This window comes from Naumovozyma castellii, chromosome 4 (assembly GCF_000237345.1).
Source record: "Naumovozyma castellii chromosome 4, complete genome".
Taxonomy (NCBI): domain Eukaryota; kingdom Fungi; phylum Ascomycota; class Saccharomycetes; order Saccharomycetales; family Saccharomycetaceae; genus Naumovozyma; species Naumovozyma castellii.
The window spans coordinates 111459-132440 of NC_016494.1; the positions used below are offsets into that span (position 1 = coordinate 111459).

The following is a 20982-nucleotide window of genomic DNA, read 5'->3' on the forward strand; positions in this document are numbered from 1 at the left end:
TGACAGTCGGAGGAATCTGGCATGCCGCGCGGGCGGTGCGGGCTTTTCTGAGGGCTGCTTTGTGTGCATTCTGGACAACCACCAGGGTCTCTGCGGACGTTTCTGAGCCAGAGGGGGTCGACAAAAAATGTGGGGACTGGAATGCGGAACCGTTTTTGTGTGGGTTAGCCCACCTGGGCGGCTATTTGTCTGTGTATTCTATAGAGGTATACACTGTGTCTACAAACTGCCGTATATGAGGTCCGCGACTCTATAATCCTCGTTGGCCTCTTCAAGCTCCTCCCAGTTGCCAATGATGTCGTCGCGGCCTCTGACCACACCGGGCAGGCTTCTACCCTTGCCAAACGTCTTCCACACTCTCCGGGCCTCGTCGTCTGTACCCAAGTCCCGGTACGTGAACTCGATTCTGTTCGCAGTGAGGATCGTCGTCAATCGGTTGGTACGCGGGATCATATGGAACCCTCCACCAGCAAGAGACGTGTAGATGTATACCGGTAATGTCTTGTTGTATGCGATAATGTCACTTTGCTTGATAGTGTTGGGTGTGTCCTTGTTTGTTGTACTCTTTGCGTTTGTAGGTTTCTTACCATCTAGCGACAAGAGAAGATCATTAGCATCAGCATCGTTTACCATATCAAGTCCCAATTCTTTCAAAAAAGCATCTGTCTCTGCAAGAATATCATTCATGGTGTCCTTCGTTGATTCAATGGGCGGTTTCTTTGACGTGTCTTCAACATCCAGAGGCAACGATACATCCTTAGTAGGTTCGTCATCAAACGTCAATCCCTTCGTTTCATCTTCGTTTACAACTGATTTTGTTATTTCATCATTATCCTTTGCGTTTAAACCTTCATTGGATTTTCCAGTTTCTGGTATTCCCTTTTCTTCTTGATCTTCAGGAAGTGTACTTGATCCTTCTGAAATGGCATCGATGGGTTCTATATTATCTTCCCCGGCAGACTCATTTTCACTTTCAGGTTTTTTCTCGTCCGTAATATTATCGGATTTTTCCTCCGTAAGGTGGTCAATTGTAGTTTCCTTTGAGCTTTCGTCTTCTACGAGAACATTTCCATCAACTTCATCCCCCTCCATTTCAATTTCCGTTTCAACGCGGACTTCCGGTAGTTCATCATCTGTTGCACCCGCATTTGCATTTTTAGTGCTTGACTCATCAGTAATCTCCGTATCAGCATCACCGGATAAATCAACGGTTATTTCACCCTCTTGTGCCACCTTTCCATCGTTCCACTCATCATTTTCTTCCAATTTAGATGTCTCCGATATAATATTTGTAGTTACATTTTCCGGCGTAATTGAAGTCTCAATCGATTGTTCCTCCTTTGATGTGACTGGTGATTCTTTTAATTCTGTATCGGAATTTAGTTCCTCAGTTTCATTTAAAATTGGCTCAGGACCATTAATCGAAGTTGATTGTTCTTTTACCGTCTCTTTGATGTCTTTTTCTAATTCTTCTTCTTCTTCTCCTTCTTCCTTTTCAGGTAAACCTGCCAGGTTTTCTGATAATTCGTCTGTATTTATTGATGGCTGCCTTTCCTCTTCCATGTTATCCTCGGATTCCAAATAAACAGTCTTAGGTTCTGGTTCTTCCATTGAAGCACTTTTATGCTCCGAACTCTTATTATTAAGGCCATCTTCAACTTGCACTTCTTGCCTACCTGAACCTTCAATATTTTCAATCATTATTGATTCTTTAATAGGCTCTTCAGGTTCTTCTAACTTCGTTATTGACGTTGTCGGATTTTCTAGTTTTGGTAGCTCTTCGTTTTCATCACCATTGTCTTCTTCTTTTTCCTTCGCAATCACTGGTTCAAAAGCATCACTGTTTACACTATGTTGATGTGGCTTCACTAGGTTTGGCTCTGATGATATTGTCTTCTCCTCCCCTTCAATTTCATTTACTGCTTCTTCCTCATTCGAATTTGAATCCTTATTACTTTCATTATCTGCAGTTGTAGTTGTCTCAGTTGGTCCACCGGACCCAACATCATTCTTCTTTTCAACTTTACTGTCATCATTAGTTGTAATTGTCTCAGTAGATTCAACATCATCCTCCTTTTCAGCGCTAATGTCATTACTATTTGCAGCTGTCTCAGTTGGTTCACCGGACCCAACATCATCCTTCTTTTCGACCTTACTGTCATCATTAGCTGTAGTTGTCTCAGTTGCTTCACTAGACTCAACATTATCATCCTTTTCAACTTTACTATCATCATTAGCTGTTGACAAAGGTTCTTTCGTTTCTATTCCAACATACTTTTCATTTTTTTCTTCTTTGATTATGTTAACTGGGATTTCACCTTCTTCATCCTGTAAGAATTCTTCAATACCCACCATAATGGAATCTAATCCTGCCTTCTCGGTATTCTCAACGGTTTCAGGAGGTACTTTCACTTTTTTTTTCAACTTCTTCTTCTTCTTTGTCTTTTTCTTTGAAATATCCTCATCTCCATTGTCGTCTTCCAAAGTATTGGCATGGTCTTTTGTTTTCTTCTTTTTCCTCCTGACCATTTTCTTAACAGGAACCTCTGCACCATCTTCAGTTGGAATCGCAGTTGATTCCTCTTGATTATTGTCATCCTCAGATCCCTCATCTTTCTTCTTCTTTACCTTCTTTTTCACTTTCTTCTTAAGTTTTTTCTTTTTCGTTTTCTCTCCCTTAGTTTCTTCCTCCAAGAATGTCTCTAGATCTTTAATGACCACCGGATCAGGTTGTTCCATACTTCCAGCCGCTATTGGTAGATCAGCATTTGGATCCCTTGTAGTTTCTGTTGGATCCATAATTTAGTCTAATTGTGCTATGAGCTCTTCTTCAAATCAATTGATCGTAGAAAAACGTTTTTTCCAAAAATACAGCTTTGTATAGTAACGTTGACAGATCTAACGTTACATAATTAGCTGTCTTCCTTTATTTCATCCTTCGGAAGTTAACAGATTCATGGAAAACAATAAAAAAAATAAAATATAAAAAAAATAAATGCGCAAGCCGGGAATCGAACCCGGGGCCCAACGATGGCAACGTTGGATTTTACCACTAAACCACCTGCGCTTATTTTTATGTTTTTCTGGTGGATTAACTGGTCCTTTGAAGCCCGGTTTCAGGGTTCAATTTTTTCAATCTTCTCAAACGATGAGCATTTTTTTCAGAAGGGCATACCAGTTTCAACGAAGACGTGTGAGAATGTTTTCGAACTGATTTACACCCTGATATTAGCCAAGATTAGTGAACACATATACGGTCTATATCGGCGTTTAATAGGGCCTGTACAACGGATCGTGGTTAGTAACAGGCACTCATTGAACTGAAACCATTTTAGATGGAAACTGGGTGAAAAAGGGAAACCTATATAACTAACCCCTTTGCTACACAGTTTGGCAAAGAAAAGATTGGTTTTACTGTTGTTTTTGGTATCTCTTGGGAGAAGGTGAAGACTCATAATTAACTGCACGCGGTACGATGACTTCAGCTGAAGAATTGAATTTTACTGCTTTATCTAAGAGACATGAAGGTGCAAGTCACTACGCTAATATATGGTACGGACATTATGTGTTCTCTATCACTATCGTGTATGCTATGATAGTTGTTCTGTTGCAATATATGAACAAGAGATCAAGAACTCCAGTGAAAAATAGATTCTTAAGAAGAATTAGATTCTTTGATCCCTGGGCGCATCTCACTTTACTTTCTATCCCAATTATTATTGCATTTTTCAGTTCTCATTATTCATGGAGAAAAAACCTTAGTGTCTACATGAAAAGAGTTGGAAGATTAAGTTATGCTTTGATCCCATTGAATTTATTCTATAATTTGAGATTTTCCAATTCTATGAATTACATCGATTTGATCCCTTTGCATAAATGGCTTTCAAGAATTTTGTGCCTTTTGGCATTGATACATAGTATTGCCTTCTTTATTATGTGGGCAACAGAAGGGGTACTCGTTGAGGCAGTTAGTGATCCATACATGGCTCTTGGTGTGGCAATTTTTGCCATGGTCATCATACTGATGTTTTGCTCATTAAAACCATTTAGACGCAGATATTATAATGCCTTTTACATTATCCATAACTTAATGAATTTTTCCTTCATTATAATGACACCTATTCATTCAAAGCCCGGTATCGTTTTCCCATTGCTGATTACCAATATTATATTGTTATGCCTTCAAATATTCATTAAGATGTGGTTTGTAAAACCAGTCACTGTTGTTAAAAAGATTGTTGAATCAGATTCTTCATTGGTCGTTATTCAGTTTCCAAGAGAATGCATTGATCGTCCTGACTTTTCACTTATTACACATGTGAGAATATCTGAATACAGTAGCAGATGGAATCCATTGTTTTGGATATACCCTTCTCATCCATACACAGTGGCCTCCATAGCAGGAGATAATACTCTGGACTTAGTCATCACTGAGAATACTTTCAAACTTAAAGAGGGCCATAAATATGCTATGATCAACTATTACTGTCAACAATCTAAGATCCCACCATCGTTTTTCGAAAGGGACCCAGCAAGATTAAGAGACGTTCAAATTATTTGTGGTGGAAGTGGGATCGCCTTTGGATTGCCCATTTTCAGATATTTGCTCAATTTAGAAAATAGTGGCATGGAATCAAACATTAAAAGGTGTGAACTGATTTGGTTAATAAATGATGTTGTACAATTGGATGTGTTGAAACATATCTTCAAATATGATTCGATGCCAGAGAATTTCACTTTCAGAGTATTCGTTTCTCACACTGCAGGAGGTAACAGTGGAAGTGTTGGTGATTTGTCTGATAACACAGATCTTGAGATTGAAATGGATTCCTTAGCCATTAAGAATGGAGAAGAAGCGCCTTATCAAAATGTTAAATTTAGAAGATTCGATTTTGTTGACGATGCCAAGCATTTGAAGGAAAGTTTTGATCCTTGGGTTTTCTGTTGTGGACCAGATAGATTAATTAGCGGTGCGACACAATTTGCTAAAGATGGTAACATCAATTTAGTAACGGAAAGCTATGGATTCTAAGCTTACTTGCTAGCTAAACTGCTATTATACATTTTTATATAACTACTAATATACCCCATTTATAACTGTAATTAATAATATACCCAATATACCAAACAACCTTAAAAATTAGTGTTGCGCGCACACAATTATTGGAGTATTTATATATAGCTTCACAATATATAAGCAATTGTAAGAACATTGACGAGATGAAGATGAAGAACGTGATTGTTACCGATGATGAAGTCGAAGCTTTCTTTTCTAAAGCAGATGGTGCAACGTTGGTGTATTTTTTAAACCAATTGCTAGCTGCTTTGCAAACATATACTGTGGATCCTTCAATTAACCCACCAAGAATGGCACACAAGATCATCTCGAAGGATGGTGACGAGGTAACTCATTTAATAATGCCTGTTGTAAGCCAAGAGTACTCAGGTGTCAAAACATTAGTCAACAATCCCATCCTTGGGTTACAAGGCTCAATTACTGTGATGGATCCAATTGATGGTACATTAAAGGGGTCGTTAGAGGCTAAAGTAATAACTGCAGTGAGAACTGCATTAGTTAGTTGTCTACCCTTGTATTTATACCTTAAGGACCATTTGGATGCTTTCAAAGATTCACAATTTATAAATTTATCTGTTTTCGGTACCGGGTTGCAAGCTAAATGGCACATCATAATAGCAATCAAACTGTTGCATTATTTATATCCAAGCAAACCATTCCATGTGACTACAATTTATCGCACCAGACCAATTAATACCAAAGTCTTAAAAGAATTACTAGGGAAAGATGCTGTTATAACTCTTAATGATATTCAAATAGATGATAAACTTGGGGTGAGGAAATGTGTTGGGCAAAGTAACGTAATATTTGGCTGCCTACCAACGTTGACACCAAATTTGTTTTGCCAGGATTTGAATCGTGATGGATCGTTTACTTATATTTCGTTGATTGGCAGTTATCGATCAACAATGCATGAATGTGATGAGGAGCTGATCGATATGTTCAAGAACTCAAGTACACCCATTATTGTTGACTCCTGTGAACATACTTTATCTGAGGCAGGAGAATTGATTTCAGCAAACGTTAAAAAGAGTAATTTGGTAGAAATTGGTGAACTTTCTGCTAGTAGTATTCCTGTTCTCGAAGTCGATGGGAATCACTTTATTCTTTGCAAAATCATTGGATTGGCTGTTATGGATATTGCAGTTTCTCAATTATTATTGAAGGTATTAGGCGAATAAATAAATAAATAAATATTATATTATAGATTAGATATTTTGCTTATAAGTTGCTTAAAGTTTTATGTGTACCTTAGAGGATTTGAAGAAAGGAATGTTCCAAATTGCCGTAGGTCTGAAAACATCAAGATCACCTTTTAACCAAATATCGTAATTTTTGAAATTTTTTATAATATCCCAAATGTTATCCATTTTGGGTTCTATCGTTCCATGGATAGTTAATAGTTGTGAATCACCTTTCGGTTCCAATGAAACAGAGATTAATTTCTCTATGGAAACGTTCCCCAATACAGTAGCATTTCTCTCCTTCGAATCTTCGGCGACATTAAGTATAACGGCATTCCTTATTCCAATATCTACCCCCTTGACAATATTTTCATTCAGAAACGTGGTTACTTTCTCCATATTAAAGGAATCATCATATATTGATTCTTGTTTTAATTCTATCTTGCAAGTGAATTTGATATCCTTATGTTCATTTGTCAACCCACTTGGGTAAATACTTACCACTGTAAACGTTTGGTTACTGAAATAAATATTGGTAGACAACCTCAATGTTTGAAATGACAAAAGAAAGAATAGGGATAGCCACACCAACGTACGGAGCGTTTTATATTTCCATCCGTGAGTATTCTTAGGGGTTTCTATCCTGTATATGCTGTGCGGTAGGAGAGGTTGCTTTTCATGAGACATTCTCTTTGCCTTGTTGTTAGTATCTGATGCTACTGCCGCTCAACTTGGTGATACTATCTACTTGATGAATAAAGATCGAGTTTAACTCATTCATTTTTTTTCTGTCATCTGCGCAATTAGAAAATTACGCCGTAAATTGGTTCGACTGTTACGACTCTAAATTGTATATAATGATACGGTAGTTTTTAAGTTCCCTTACAGAAAATTACCTTAGTCATTTCTTCACACCTTTGCTAACCCCTTTTGTGTTATTGTTATTCCTCTCCACTTCTCTTTGCTTGATTTTTTAGGGTATTAATCTCTTGTGTTGTTATTCCCTGTTTAAGCTATTATTCTCAAACAAATAGAGAAAGTTGAAGAAAAAAATTACCCCAAATAATTATCATCATATCCAGAAGTTACCTGCAGTTAGAGCATAACCGCTCAAATGCTGTTAGTTGCAAAGCTGGCCGATTTTCTTCACTAAAACTCAATAATTACATAAACGTTTAAATTTTAACTTCTTTTGCCCACATTCTGTCTGAATATTTTCAAGTCAACGTTAAACAACTTAATCAAAATGGAAGTTTTTCTTTTGTTTTGGAGAAATAATAAGGCCCTTAAGTCTAAACTTTGAGTGGAAGTGTTTTTTCACCTGTACGAAGGGAACCTAAAATAGGACAACTTATACTTAATTTTGAAATTATGGTAAAAACACGTTCTTTAAAAATGGCCCAGATATATCTGAATTGAGTCAATTACAAAACAATTGTGTTAAAAAAAAATATCATGAGATAACTTTATTATTTATTTTAGAAAAAACCATTGGGTAAATTTTATAATTTTCAAATTTACTGAATCTTTTATTTTTCCAAGTTGAACATAAATAATCCATTCCTATTAATTAAAAAAATTGGAGTTGAGCAGCTCAATCGGTTATAGATTAATTCGATGTAAATATTAAAGGGCAAGCACAATAACTAACCTCGGAATAAGTACATCACTTAATTATTTACTCAGGAACCATCTTTCAAAGGCACAGTTAAAGTCTTTTCAAATAGCTGAAGACTATTATCATTTTGCCAGAATTGTACATCTTGTGAAAACACAACAACTCCTCTTGAATCAGGAAATATTCAACATAAATTATACTTGTAAGGCCGTGATTTATTATTCATTTATAGATTACGATGCCACCTCTTGAAGCTGTCAAGGCTAATACTTTAAACTGAGGAAGTTGTTGCAGAACAGCAAAAATTGAAGTGGGCAGATATTGATATTTTCAAATTCTCATTATGGTGGTACAGGATGCCAGCTATTTTGAAAGGTTGAGTAAATGTAGTATTTAGATTTTTAAGAAAAATAAATTATTATACTTCAGCTCCATTTTCCACATTATGTGAATGTGTAGAAAAACCAGGTGACCTTGAAAAAAATTTACATACCATTAAGCGATGAACAATAGATGAATTAACTCACGTAATATTGTAAATTGATTTTTTTTATCTCTTAGAGTGTAAAGTTTGTCTAACTTAGTATAATTTCATAGCGCGGGAAGGGAAAAGGCATTAAATTATGAAGTATGTTTGAAGAACATACCCTTGACGCCAGTTCCAGTTCCAGTTCTTAATCCGAACCTAGCAAAATCACTTATGCTGTCACGATATGTGCAATCTAATATCAAATCTTTGCCACTGCGAGGTTTCTCGATAGGCAGGCAAATATTCCCTCGAGGTAATCGATTTCAATCTACTATTCCATCAACGGCGTCTAACGGTCATGTTGAGCTTCAACCTGCTCTTATATCGAAGGCAACAGAATATATGAAAGAATTAGCTGAGTTAAATAAACAATTGTCTCAGGGAGAAACTTTTGATGTGGCACAACAGAAACGATTTGCTCATCTCGCATCCATAGAGGATGCATTCCAAACTTACCAAACTCAACTATCCAATTATAAATCACTTCAAGAACTTGCCCAATCGGACCCATCATTGAAAGAGGAGGCACAATTAGAATTGACAGAATTGGTTCCGCAATTATCTCAAACCATGAATGAGTTACAATCAAGACTGATACCACCCCATCCATTTGCTGATAAGGCATGCATCCTGGAGTTAAGACCAGGTGTGGGTGGCACAGAGGCTATGATTTTTACACAGGATTTGCTGAATATGTATATTGGTTACGCTCATTCGCATAAATGGAAATATCGAATTCTGGCACAGGATGAAAATGAAAGTGGTGATGGGCTTGTAGATGCCATTTTAAATATTGATGAACCTGGATCCTATGATAAACTAAGATTTGAATCGGGTGTTCATCGTGTTCAAAGGATTCCTGCAACGGAGACCAAGGGGAGGACTCATACTTCTACTGCCGCTGTGGTAGTATTACCTCAAATGGGTGACGATTCAGATAGAGCCATTAATGCCTATGAAAGGACATTTAAACCGGATGAAATTAGAATTGATGTAATGAGAGCTAGGGGGAAAGGTGGACAGCATGTTAATACCACTGATTCTGCAGTTCGATTGACACATTTCCCCACGGGGATAGTAGTTTCCATGCAAGATGAGAGGTCTCAACAAAAGAATAAAGCAAAGGCTTTCACCATCTTAAGAGCACGGTTAGCAGAGAGAGAACAAAAATTGAAAGAAGAGAAAGAGAGAGATGCCAGGAAGGAGCAGGTAACAACTACGGATAGATCAGATAAGATAAGAACTTACAATTATCCTCAAAATCGTGTCACAGACCATAGATGTGGCCTAACTTTATATGCACTGGATGCAATTATGAAGGGGGAGAGACTTGGTGAAGTGATTGACGCTATGCGACAATTCGATGATCGAGAAAGAGCACGTCTTGAATTTTAAAGGAAATGCTTGTGTTCATTGAGTATATATATATATATAGACGCGCATATATTATGTAAATATTAAAGAATTTATATTCATTTGTACCCCATCTTCATATATCAATTTGATAGGAAGTTGCCCCTTTTCAGACTTTCCACAGCTGTAGAGGAAATATGTCTAAATCGTACAGAACCTAGGGGCGTTCCACCATACCATCTTGTCACAATAACCATTACATTCACTATATTTGATCTTTCCAATAAAGTCAGGAGCCTTTGACCTGCACCTGACTCACCACCATCGAATGAACCTTGCTGCAAATCTTTATAACTAATTATATTATCTTCTTGAATGCTCGTATTATTTTTCTTCTTGGACGACGTTTTCCGAGCCTTGGAATCATTTTTAGCTTGTACCACGGTTGCGGTTCTCCAGGCGTACATATGTGGATGAGATGCTTTTGCTACATGTTTATCTTGAGCCAATAAATTTTTCAAAAGATCTGGAATCTCAGTTTGATTCAATAATGGATGACACCTTGCCTGAAATTTTGATTTCCTATCCACTAACACTTCTGATTCATTCCATAGGTCTCTGGACATTATCTTGGTGTGTTTGAGGTTCCTAAGGAGGGACATATACGTGACATTGAAGGTTAATGCTTCCTTGCGAGGTTGCCTAACTGTGCTGTCGGAGTCTTTCTCTTGTTCGAAATATATAAATTGTCATGAAACGCATGGTTAGGAATTAAGAATGTGATGGAAAGGTTAAATTTCAAAAATCACAATTGGTTGTTTGGCCGAGCGGTCTAAGGCGCCTGATTCAAGAAAATTAAACATCTTGACTGTGGAACACCACAGGAATACTCAGGTATCGTAAGATGCAAGAGTTCGAATCTCTTAGCAACCAGATTTTTTTCTTTTCCCACCAATTTTTTTTAACATATAGTTCTCATCTATAATCGATGAGACACACAACTGCTGGTTTTTTGTCCCTTTGCATCTTTCGTGGGGGGCCAAGAAGTTATTAGGAAAACAGGATATTGCGATAAGGTTTAACCGGAACTCATTGCGCCATGGCCCAGTCATGAATGTAGCGCTGCCCTGGCAAGTATTGTTGCACACGTCTATTACTGTGGTGACTAGAAGACGTCATTTTCCCCCAGATCCGGTTTAGTTCCAGCTGGGAGAGGGCCATGATCCGGTTATTATCCAGGGACAATAGATGCTTCATTGAGGGGAACTCCGTGTGGTGTCTGGGTGCGCAGAGGGTGAAAAGTCCGGTTTTCTTTCGAGATTCGGACACTTTTCCTGTTGCGAGAGGAGCACAATGCCAGTAATCTGCAATTTGGATGTTGAGTATTGCCAGCTGGGACATACACAGTTCTATAAGGAGAACTTTGCTGTATGGTCACCTCAGCAATCCCCTCTACCCTTCTGCAACAATATGCAAGTTGTTCACGTAGGAAGGTGACTCGATCAGACCCTCGCTACAGCATGGGATGGGACCCTCATCGCAGCATATATGTATATAAGGATGAGCTACAATCGATTACGAACAAGAAAACTATGCTGCTTCTCATATAAGCAATAGACCAAACAGTCCAACCAATATCAAACAATAATACAACAATGCTTAATATAAATTTGAAAAATATATTTCATACAAAGGAGTATCACGCCAAGGAACAACTCACACAAGAGATTAACTTCTCCACAGTACAGAAGAAAAAGAATAACAACAACAGGGACATCTGTCATAGTGAAAAGTCTGCCACCGGAGCTGGTATATATTTGCCCGAACAAGATGCCTCTAACTATATGAAGAAACTTTTACAAATTCAACCGGTGATCACTACTGTTTCCACTCAGGATGCCTTCCCCATTGAAAAAGACGTTGAATACACTTATAAAGACGAGAAACAAGTGGATAACCCTAGTATACCAAGTTTTGACGTAAGCTTCGATGGGTTCAATGATGATGATGACCAAATAGGAACTCCAATGACTGCCGAATTAGCACATGCCCACATAGCATCATCCTATCCTAACTCTACCATTACTTACAAATTCAAAGAGCAAGCTGAATTGAAAGGTTATAAATTATTGAACAAGATCGGTAAGGGTGCATTTGCTGTCGTTTATCGTGCCATCCCAGATCCTCAAAATGGGAAATCTTCTTATTTCAAAGAAGTTTGCAATGAAGTCGCCATTAAGATCATTAAGAAAGTGGACCTAAGTGAAGATTTAAAGGACCATGAAAGAGATACATCACACGTCTCATCAAGAGAGCAAGTTTTAAAAGAAGCATGCCTTCATAAAGTGGCTTCTTCAGAATGTTCAGAGGTTGTAGGTTTTATTGATTTCGTCGAAACCAAATCATACTATTACATTGTCCAAGAGTATTTACACGGTGGTGAGATCTATGATCAAATTGTTAGATTGACGTATTTCAGCGAAGATTTAACTCGTCATGTCATAAGACAATTGGCTCATGCGGTCAAACATTTACATTCCATGGGGATCATTCATCGTGATATTAAACCAGAAAATTTACTATTTGAACCCATTCAACATATCCCATCTACACACGTTAAATTGAGGAAGACAGACAATCCCTTCACAAAGGTCGATGAAGGTATGTTTAGACCAGCTATTGGTGGTGGTGGTATCGGCGCTGTAAAATTAACAGACTTTGGTCTCTCCAAACAGTTATCCACTGAAACTACAAATACTCCATGTGGCACCATAAGTTATGCTGCTCCAGAATTGATTAGAAACCATCAATATGATAATAAGATCGATTTATGGGGTATTGGATGCGTTCTTTACACTTTGCTATGCGGGTTTCCACCCTTTTACGCTGATCAACATAAATCTGTCACCAGAAAGATTCGTCATGGTGAGTATCATTTCCTTTCACCATGGTGGGATGAAATCAGTTCTGGTGCTAAGAATTGTGTGAAACATTTATTAGAAGTTGATGTGAGTAAACGTTACAATATTGATGACTTATTAGCCGACCCATGGTTGAATATGAATTCTTCTCCAGTCAACCCCCCCATCAAGAGTATCTTCTCACACACGAACGATAATATAGATACGTCGAACGTCAGTATAAAGAGAAGGTTATTGAACAAGGAAACACATGACTCATATTCTAGCTATTCTTCTCTATTCTTCATCGATGAGAAACCATCAGAGCTAATTGAAACAAACACAACAGCTACAACCACTCCACCATCACACGAAAAATACACAAGTCCAATGAGAGGTAAAAAATGCACATATTCTGAAAGAACTTTATTTGAAAATGAAGCGTCATCAGTAGAAAAATTTAGAAACCGTATCAACAACAGAGCAACATCTGTCCCAGGTTTATTCGAATTGGAACTTAACACATCCGCACTTTTTCAAAGAAGGTGCATGAAAAGGGAAACTAACCCCCATTACAATACACAGACTAGCATACCGCTATTGCCAATCACCGAATAAACCCATATATTCTTTAAATAACATAAATTACATATACAATATATTAATATTTATTCTTTACCCACTTTTTGAAACAATCTCTCCTATAAACGTAAATATGGAATTATTTTACGACACCGAGAAAATATTTAGGGGGGCGCCATCACGTTTCAATATACAAACAAAACATGCAAATCCCTTTCCAATAAGCGAGCCTCTAGATACACACTCAGTCTACAATTCTAAACCCTCTCATCTAAGAAATTATCTGAAGGAAAAAGTTTAGAGACACACATCATCTAAGCAAAAAAAATGTCTTTTGATAGAGTCAATTACGACCCTAAATTTAAACCTGTCAAGGGAATTTATGAGGACAGATTAAGACAATTTATAAGCAAGGGAGGTGATTACAGAGATTTGAATCTTCCAAAATTTTATGATAAGCAACGTATTGTTCTTGATCAAAACCATGTGAAACTTACCTGGTACCAAGTCCCCTTTGAAAGTGGGTCCTCTCCAGTATCACCCGATAAAAGACCCTCTTGGGAATCTATCATTAAAGCAGATAAGAATAATGAATTGAAATTTCAAAATGCTTCCATTAATCAACCCTTTGGACCAAGTTGGTCTACCACTTGGTTCAAAGTGGAATTGAATATACCACAAGATTGGGTCGATTCTGGTGAACAATTGATTTTCCAATTCGATTGTTCTAATGAAGGTGTCGTTATTGATCCAAATACGTTGAATCCACAAACTGCCTTCTCAGGGAATGGTGAAAGAACCGAATATTTATTACCAAAACAAAAAAATGGACAATATTCGTTCTATATTGAAACTGGTAATAATGGTATGTTTGGATGTGGGGAAGGCTCTACTATCAATCCTCCGGATAACAATAGATACTTCCATTTACAAAAGGCTGCTATTGTTTGGCCCGATTGGAATGCACGTGGCTTATATATCGATTTCTGGATGCTTGGAGATGCAGCAAGAGAATTGCCTGATGATTCTTGGCAAAAGAACAGAGCAAGAACAATCGCCAATAAATGTATGGATTTATTTGACCCAATGGATAGAGCCAGTGTTTTAAAATGTCGTGAATATATTCATTCAGAGTATTTTGATAAATTCTCCGATGATGATCAAGTGTATTCCCAAGGTGATCCCAACATTTTTACAACTGTTTATGGGATAGGTAACTGTCACATCGATACTGCATGGTTGTGGCCCTTTGCAGAGACAAGGAGAAAAATTGTTAGGTCATGGTCTTCCCAATGTACCTTAATGGATGAATACCCTGAATACCAATTTGTGGCATCTCAAGCTCAACAGTTTAAATGGCTCTTAGAGGACCATCCTGATTTCTTTAATAAAGTTTTGGTTCCAAAAGTTCAGCAATCTCAATTCTTTCCTATAGGTGGCTCTTGGGTTGAAAATGATACAAATATACCTTCTGGAGAATCATTAGCCAGACAATTCTTCTTGGGCCAAAGATTTTTCTTGAAATACTTCGGCATTAAATCTGACGTCTTTTGGTTACCTGACACATTTGGGTATTCCTCTCAAATTCCACAATTATGTAAGTTGTCTGGAATTGATAAATTTTTAACTCAAAAGTTATCCTGGAATAATATTAATAGTTTCCCTCATTCTACCTTTAATTGGGCGGGAATTGATGGTTCCCAACTGTTAACTCATATGCCCCCAGGCAATACATATACTGCCGATTCTCACTTTGGCGATGTTTTACGAACTTCAAGGCAAAATAAGTCTTCTGAGTTTTATGGAGCAGGTCTCATGTTATATGGTAAAGGTGATGGTGGTGGTGGACCAACTCGTGAAATGTTAGAGAAGATGAGACGTATTAGATCAATGTCAAATCGTAACGGTAATGTAATCCCTAAGCTACAAGTTGGCACAAATGTTGATGGGTTTTACCAAGATGTTTTGAAAAGAACAAATAATGGTAATGATTTACCAACTTGGTGTGGTGAGTTATATTTTGAATTCCATAGAGGTACTTACACAAGCCAAGCACAAACTAAGAGATTAATGAGACTCTCTGAGGTCAAACTGCATGATGTCGAATGGTTAGCTACCAAAGCATCTATTCTATGTCCTGATAGCTTCAAATACCCAGTTGAAAAATTAAGTGAACTATGGGAAAATACTTTACTTTGTCAATTCCATGATGTCTTACCTGGCTCCTGTATTGAGATTGTTTACAAATATGAAGCCATCCCTATGTTACAAAAAGTGGTAAATGAATGTGATAACCTTTTGGAACATATTCAAACTGTTTTGAAAGGAAACACGGAATCTAGCCTTACTGTTAGCACATTATCTTGGCAAGAAAATCTTGGCTCTAATGTTCAAGCGCCAATTGTTCCAAACATAGAAGAATCTACCGATAATTATACAATTTCGAATGGTGTTTTAAATGTGAGCGTAAACAAGAATCTTGGAACAATTACAAGTATCAAAGATATTAACACAGGTACGGAGTACATTGATATTGAAAATGGAAGAAACAAGAACGGTGCCAACCAGTTTGTAATCTTTGACGATAAACCATTGAGCTGGCAAGCATGGGATACCGAATTATATTCAGTGAATCAATTCAAATATTTAACTGATATTGAAGAGGTTAAAGTCCTTCCTACCACCGACGGTGTTTGTGGGATCGAAGTCATTGTGAAAGTTAGCGAGGACTGTAAGATTAGAACTAAGATAACTCTTCCCACCGACAAGGCAAAACTCGATGAAACCACAGTTGATATTACAACCACTGTTGAAAATTGGAATGCAAGGAATAAGTTTTTGAAAGTTGAATTCCCAGTTAATATCCGTAACGATACTGCTTCTTACGAAACCCAATTCGGAATCATGAAGAGACCTACTCATTACAACACTTCATGGGATGTGGCTAAATTTGAAGTATGTCACCATAAATTTGCTGATTATTCTGAATACACGAAGGGTGTATCAATTTTAAATAATTGCAAATACGGATTTTCAACTCATGGTAATTTGATGAGGTTATCATTGTTGCGTTCACCAAAGGCACCTGATGCTCATGCTGATATGGGTACTCACGAAATTAAATACTCAATCTACCCACATAAAGGCCAATTATCCTACAAGACTGTTAGATTGGCTCACGAGCTTAACTACAATCAGAAGTTCCGCATTTCCAAGGAATTTGGTAGCCAATTTAACAATATTATAAGGATTATTGGGGATGAAAATGTCATTCTTTCAAACATAAAGAGAGGTGAAGATGATGTAATTATCAACTCACCTTATGCACTAAAACCGGAAAATACTAATTCAATGGTTGTAAGAGTTTATGAATCTTTAGGTGGTGAATCCCATGCCAAGTTAATTACAAATTTACCTCTACAGAGAGTTGTTAAGGTAGATAATTTGGAACTAGAAGTGTTAGAGGAAGTGAATTTTAGTAAAACGCCTTCAAATGATGACTTTAACATTCCAATCACCCTAAGAGCTTTTGAAATTGCTTCATACAAGTTTATCTTTTAAACTAACGCCTATTTTAAAAATCTCTCGAATTTTTTTTTAGAAGTGTGTTCGAGTTATCATTCAAACTATATCATTCCTGTGATTAATTATACATAACTTTATAAAAACGAATTATGACTGCTGAATAGGTATTTTTTTATACAATATTCCGTTCTTTAACAAACTCTGAAAGTTGTTTGTTTTATGACTATAAATGGATGCATGATTAGATCTACTGTTTAGAGCACGCATACAAAATGAAAAAAAATATAAAAGCATGCGCAGGTGGTTTAGTGGTAAAATCCAACGTTGCCATCGTTGGGCCCCGGGTTCGATTCCCGGCTTGCGCATTTATTTTTATTTTTTGAGTTAAATATTTTCCAAGTTTTTATTGACTTGTACAACGTTACGTAGAAGAAAGCTTACTAATGATCGAAAGTTGTCCTAATAGAAGGTTCTTTGAGTCATTTATCGAGTGGATATACTGGAATGAGTTTAAATAATAACAGGAAGAAACACATAAAATTCATCGAGAGACATCTAGCCTTGCTACCTGGATCTCATGAGGCACAAGATGTCAATAAAATGGCAATCGTATTTTACGCCATTGAGTCATTATGTGCATTAGAAATTGATACAAAAGAAATATATACAAAGAACCTAGGATGGATACATAAACATTATTCAAAAATTTCCCTCGAGAATGATGAACCTATAGCTGGCTTCGTTGGTAGTCTGACTATGGATATCGCAGGTGTCAATACAATAAGTCTGCCTAATACACTTTTTGCCTTGTTAACACTGCTGATACTGGATGATAGAGCATTCCTAACAGATTCAATTGAAATGGGGCGCATATCCTCCTTCGTTTCTGCTTGCCAATTAGAAGAAAATGGTTCATTTATGTCTGCATTGAACTTCGATTCGATAGAAGCTTCTTCTGTTGACTCTAACGACTTGCGATTTTGCTACATAGCTGTTACAATCTTATATCTCTGTGGATCTAGGACTATCAACGATTTTTCGCGGTATATTGATACTGAGAAGTTGGTAGAGTTTATTTCAAGTCAAAAGTGCAACGTAGGTGGGTTTGGACAATATGGAGAACCTCATGCAGGTTATACTTCCTGTGCATTATCTGCCTTGAAATTATTGGATAGTCTTGATAGATTAAGTGAAGAATTCATAGAGAAATCTATAACGTGGCTAGTACAAAGACAGGTTTCTAATATTGGTTGCTCGAAATTCGAGAACGAGAATAATGCATCTTATGATGAATTTGATCATGGTGGCTTCCAAGGAAGGGAGAATAAGTTTGCAGACACTTGCTATGTGTTTTGGTGTCTTAACTCATTACAAATATTGACACCCGATTGGCAAACTTTGTGCAATACTAGTCTAGTTAGAGACTTTCTTTTGAATAGAACTCAAAATTTAGTGACAGGTGGGTTTAGTAAGAACGATGAGGATGATCCTGATCTTTATCATACATGTCTGGGTATTGCCAGTCTAAAGCTGATTGACGAGTCGTTTAATGGTGTTCTTTGTATACCGAAAAACATATCCTCATCTTTAGAATCCTAATGAATGTCTGTTTTTTGTTAGATAACAATGTAAACTTTGCACACAGTACGCGCAGGTATTCTATTACTGACACTCAATAATCTGATTCCATCGTAGATTAGAAAATGAAAGTACCTTTTTGTCATGCGTTACAACAATTAACTTTACGCCAAGACTAGTCAAGAGATTGCCACTGTTTTATTTTAACAAGGGTGTCACACCTGAGAATATCTAAAAGTTTTTATGAAGTTATATAATCAGTAACTATAATTACAACACATTGCATGAATACATATTATGAAACTATTACATATCTTCTTATTAGCATTTATTCTGGCAGAATTTCTTAATAATATCTAATAGAGTATACATTTTAGACGAAACGATGCTAGTCAATTCCTTTAAATCGTTTGTTCGAGAACCACCCATCATATCATATCTGGGATTGGAGATAGTCAAAAACAGAGTTGAATGTAATTGAATACATTTTAGGTTTATTCATATTAAGATTTGCGCTGTGGCACACAGTTATAATATCCTTCTCCTCTTTTCTTTCGGCAGGTAACCATCTGGAGTAAAAGGTAAGATGTTCATTGTTAATGATCACATCCTGCCTGCCCTCATCACGGAAATCTTTCTGTTCTTTGAAATTGATGTCATTCAGATTATTATGAAGACCTGTGCCAACATACTTAGTATATGATTCCTTTAAAGACCAATAATACGCAAAAAGGCATCTTCTTTCTACAGGTGGAAGTTCTAGTAGATATGTATATTCATCACGATGAAAAATATTCTTGAATAACTCCAGATCTTCTCCTAAATCATCAACAGATGCTATATCCACCCCAACATCGCCCCCAGTTGATGAACCCTTAGTGAGGTACATTACAGTGTGATTGTCACCATTACTCATATTAAAGGCAACGTTGTTGGCATTTTGAAGCATTGGCTTCCCATGTTTTCCAGCCTGAAATACCAATTGACTTATATTTTTACCAGTAGAAATTGAACAACCAAATAACTGCAACAATCTGTTACATAACATGGTATGTTTACCCATTGCCGATTTTCTAGCAAGAATTTTGCTCTGTTGTTTCAAAGGCAACAACCTCATTGCAGCTTCGAAAAGAAATTCATCGATCAAGCCAGAATTGGCTACATCTACTACCAGTATTATGTTCCATGAATTATTTAATTTAATATCTTTCAGCAATTGATCCATGTTCTTCTTGGAACTCGACCTTTCTTCCTCTAATTAATTTTTGGAGAATATGGAAAATTTCAATTTTGAGGTTACTACTCCGACGATAAGAACTACTCCATTTTCCTTAAAGAGATCACGATCAACTGGGGCAAGAAAGTGGTAGTGGAAGTAAGGGTGAAATTTACCAATGGAAAGTAGATCGCAGTTAATCAGTTCCGCTGTAGCATTCCTTAGCGATTCTGGTCTCAAAGATGCTCCATTAACTAAGAAGATTGAATTCTTGCAAAATAAAGGTTTGACCGAAGAAGAGATCGAACACGCAATTAATGAATCCACAAGTAAGAAAACAACCAGTGGAGATGGTAGTGTGTCTTCTATCAATGGTACAAACCCTGTTTCTAAGGTTTCAGAGTCGCCAGAATATCTGTATGAGGCATTACCTCCTCTACTTCCTCGCCGTGATTGGAAAGATTATTTTGTAATGGCAACAGCCACAGCTGGCCTACTTTACGGAGCATATGAAGTAACCAAAAGGTATGTGATCCCAAATATACTCCCCGAATCGAAAACTAAGTTAGAGCAAGATAAAGAGGAAATAAAATCTCAATTTGATAGAGTGGATAAGGTACTTAATGCCATTGAACAGGAGCAAACTGATTTGAGAGCGAAGGAGGAAGAGAAGTTGAACGAATTGGATACAATGATTAACGAATTACACACGACGCTTGAACAAACAACAGAAACAAGATCGAAAATGGAAAGTGAATTTAAAATGTTGAAGCTGGAGATGACAAATCTTCAAAATTCTTTAGATAATTTTATCTCTAGCAACAAGAATACGAATGGGTTAGACAAAGTTAGCACTGAAGTAGAATCATTAAAAAATCTTATCAAAAGTTCAAATCTCCAACAACTTGCTGACAAATCTCACATAGATAAAAGAGATGGCATTCCCTCCTATGTTTCAAATGGTGTTCCAGGTATTGATGCTATTCCAACAGCCAGTGACTTGTTGGCAAAACTAAATATTGACAATGACGGCACCACCAAAAATGGAGAAACGTTGAAAGAAAAGGAAGCCAATGAAGATGATGTCCCTGCTTGGAAAAGATCAAGGGAAAAGTCTCTTCAAGGTAAAAGTACGAGCTCAATACCGGCTTGGCAGACTGAATCCAATAATGCAACAGGTAGTGTCACTCTCCCAGATTGGCAAACTGTTCTAGAGGAAGCTGGTGAGTCAGCACATGCTTCAGACTCTAACAAATGAAACCAGTTGATCAACAGAGTTATATAAATACATTCGAGACACCTTAACTGTTAATTAAATAAAGAAAACTAAACGTTACTCGTATATTCTTGTCATTTTAATAGATTTTCGAGGGATTACGTAATAAGGCTTAAATGGTAGGAATGAATATTTCATTTCAGA

The 20982-nt window shown here is 37.0% G+C and overlaps 11 protein-coding genes and 3 non-coding genes across 14 annotated transcripts; 9 read left to right on the forward strand and 5 right to left on the reverse strand.

The window, feature by feature from the left end:
* Positions 1-219: 219 nt before the first annotated feature.
* AIP5 (Aip5p) lies at positions 220-2799 on the reverse strand (the record flags this gene model as incomplete). Its single annotated transcript, XM_003675962.1, has 1 exon — positions 220-2799. One exon carries the CDS (start codon positions 2797-2799, stop codon positions 220-222), a length of 2580 nt encoding a protein of 859 aa, XP_003676010.1.
* Positions 2800-2996: 197 nt separating this feature from the next.
* On the reverse strand, positions 2997-3067 carry NCAS0Dtrna4G. Its single transcript has one exon. It is a non-coding gene; the product is annotated as a tRNA-Gly (tRNA).
* A 408-nt stretch (positions 3068-3475) lies between these two features.
* Positions 3476-5032, forward strand: AIM14 (putative metalloreductase; the record flags this gene model as incomplete). The annotated part of the gene is made up of 1 exon (XM_003675963.1): positions 3476-5032. One exon carries the CDS (start codon positions 3476-3478, stop codon positions 5030-5032), a length of 1557 nt encoding a protein of 518 aa, XP_003676011.1.
* Positions 5033-5220: 188 nt separating this feature from the next.
* On the forward strand, positions 5221-6258 carry NCAS0D00670 (uncharacterized protein; the record flags this gene model as incomplete). The annotated part of the gene is made up of 1 exon (XM_003675964.1): positions 5221-6258. One exon carries the CDS (start codon positions 5221-5223, stop codon positions 6256-6258), a length of 1038 nt encoding a protein of 345 aa, XP_003676012.1.
* A 51-nt stretch (positions 6259-6309) lies between these two features.
* On the reverse strand, positions 6310-6948 carry NCAS0D00680 (uncharacterized protein; the record flags this gene model as incomplete). The annotated part of the gene is made up of 1 exon (XM_003675965.1): positions 6310-6948. The coding sequence occupies one exon, from the start codon at positions 6946-6948 to the stop codon at positions 6310-6312; it is 639 nt and encodes a 212-aa protein (XP_003676013.1).
* A 1631-nt stretch (positions 6949-8579) lies between these two features.
* MRF1 (Mrf1p) lies at positions 8580-9803 on the forward strand (the record flags this gene model as incomplete). The annotated part of the gene is made up of 1 exon (XM_003675966.1): positions 8580-9803. The coding sequence occupies one exon, from the start codon at positions 8580-8582 to the stop codon at positions 9801-9803; it is 1224 nt and encodes a 407-aa protein (XP_003676014.1).
* A 101-nt stretch (positions 9804-9904) lies between these two features.
* Positions 9905-10423, reverse strand: NCAS0D00700 (uncharacterized protein; the record flags this gene model as incomplete). Its single annotated transcript, XM_003675967.1, has 1 exon — positions 9905-10423. One exon carries the CDS (start codon positions 10421-10423, stop codon positions 9905-9907), a length of 519 nt encoding a protein of 172 aa, XP_003676015.1.
* A 151-nt stretch (positions 10424-10574) lies between these two features.
* Positions 10575-10694, forward strand: NCAS0Dtrna6L. Its single transcript has 2 exons — positions 10575-10613; positions 10650-10694. It is a non-coding gene; the product is annotated as a tRNA-Leu (tRNA).
* Positions 10695-11416: 722 nt separating this feature from the next.
* Positions 11417-13279, forward strand: RCK1 (putative serine/threonine protein kinase RCK1; the record flags this gene model as incomplete). The annotated part of the gene is made up of 1 exon (XM_003675968.1): positions 11417-13279. The coding sequence occupies one exon, from the start codon at positions 11417-11419 to the stop codon at positions 13277-13279; it is 1863 nt and encodes a 620-aa protein (XP_003676016.1).
* A 291-nt stretch (positions 13280-13570) lies between these two features.
* On the forward strand, positions 13571-16804 carry AMS1 (alpha-mannosidase; the record flags this gene model as incomplete). Its single annotated transcript, XM_003675969.1, has 1 exon — positions 13571-16804. One exon carries the CDS (start codon positions 13571-13573, stop codon positions 16802-16804), a length of 3234 nt encoding a protein of 1077 aa, XP_003676017.1.
* A 258-nt stretch (positions 16805-17062) lies between these two features.
* NCAS0Dtrna5G lies at positions 17063-17133 on the forward strand. The gene has a single exon. It is a non-coding gene; the product is annotated as a tRNA-Gly (tRNA).
* Positions 17134-17272: 139 nt separating this feature from the next.
* CDC43 (protein geranylgeranyltransferase type I subunit CDC43) lies at positions 17273-18367 on the forward strand (the record flags this gene model as incomplete). The annotated part of the gene is made up of 1 exon (XM_003675970.1): positions 17273-18367. One exon carries the CDS (start codon positions 17273-17275, stop codon positions 18365-18367), a length of 1095 nt encoding a protein of 364 aa, XP_003676018.1.
* A 412-nt stretch (positions 18368-18779) lies between these two features.
* Positions 18780-19571, reverse strand: LYS5 (holo-[acyl-carrier-protein] synthase; the record flags this gene model as incomplete). The annotated part of the gene is made up of 1 exon (XM_003675971.1): positions 18780-19571. The coding sequence occupies one exon, from the start codon at positions 19569-19571 to the stop codon at positions 18780-18782; it is 792 nt and encodes a 263-aa protein (XP_003676019.1).
* Positions 19572-19740: 169 nt separating this feature from the next.
* Positions 19741-20820, forward strand: PEX14 (Pex14p; the record flags this gene model as incomplete). Its single annotated transcript, XM_003675972.1, has 1 exon — positions 19741-20820. The coding sequence occupies one exon, from the start codon at positions 19741-19743 to the stop codon at positions 20818-20820; it is 1080 nt and encodes a 359-aa protein (XP_003676020.1).
* Between the last annotated feature and the right edge of the window lie 162 nt (positions 20821-20982).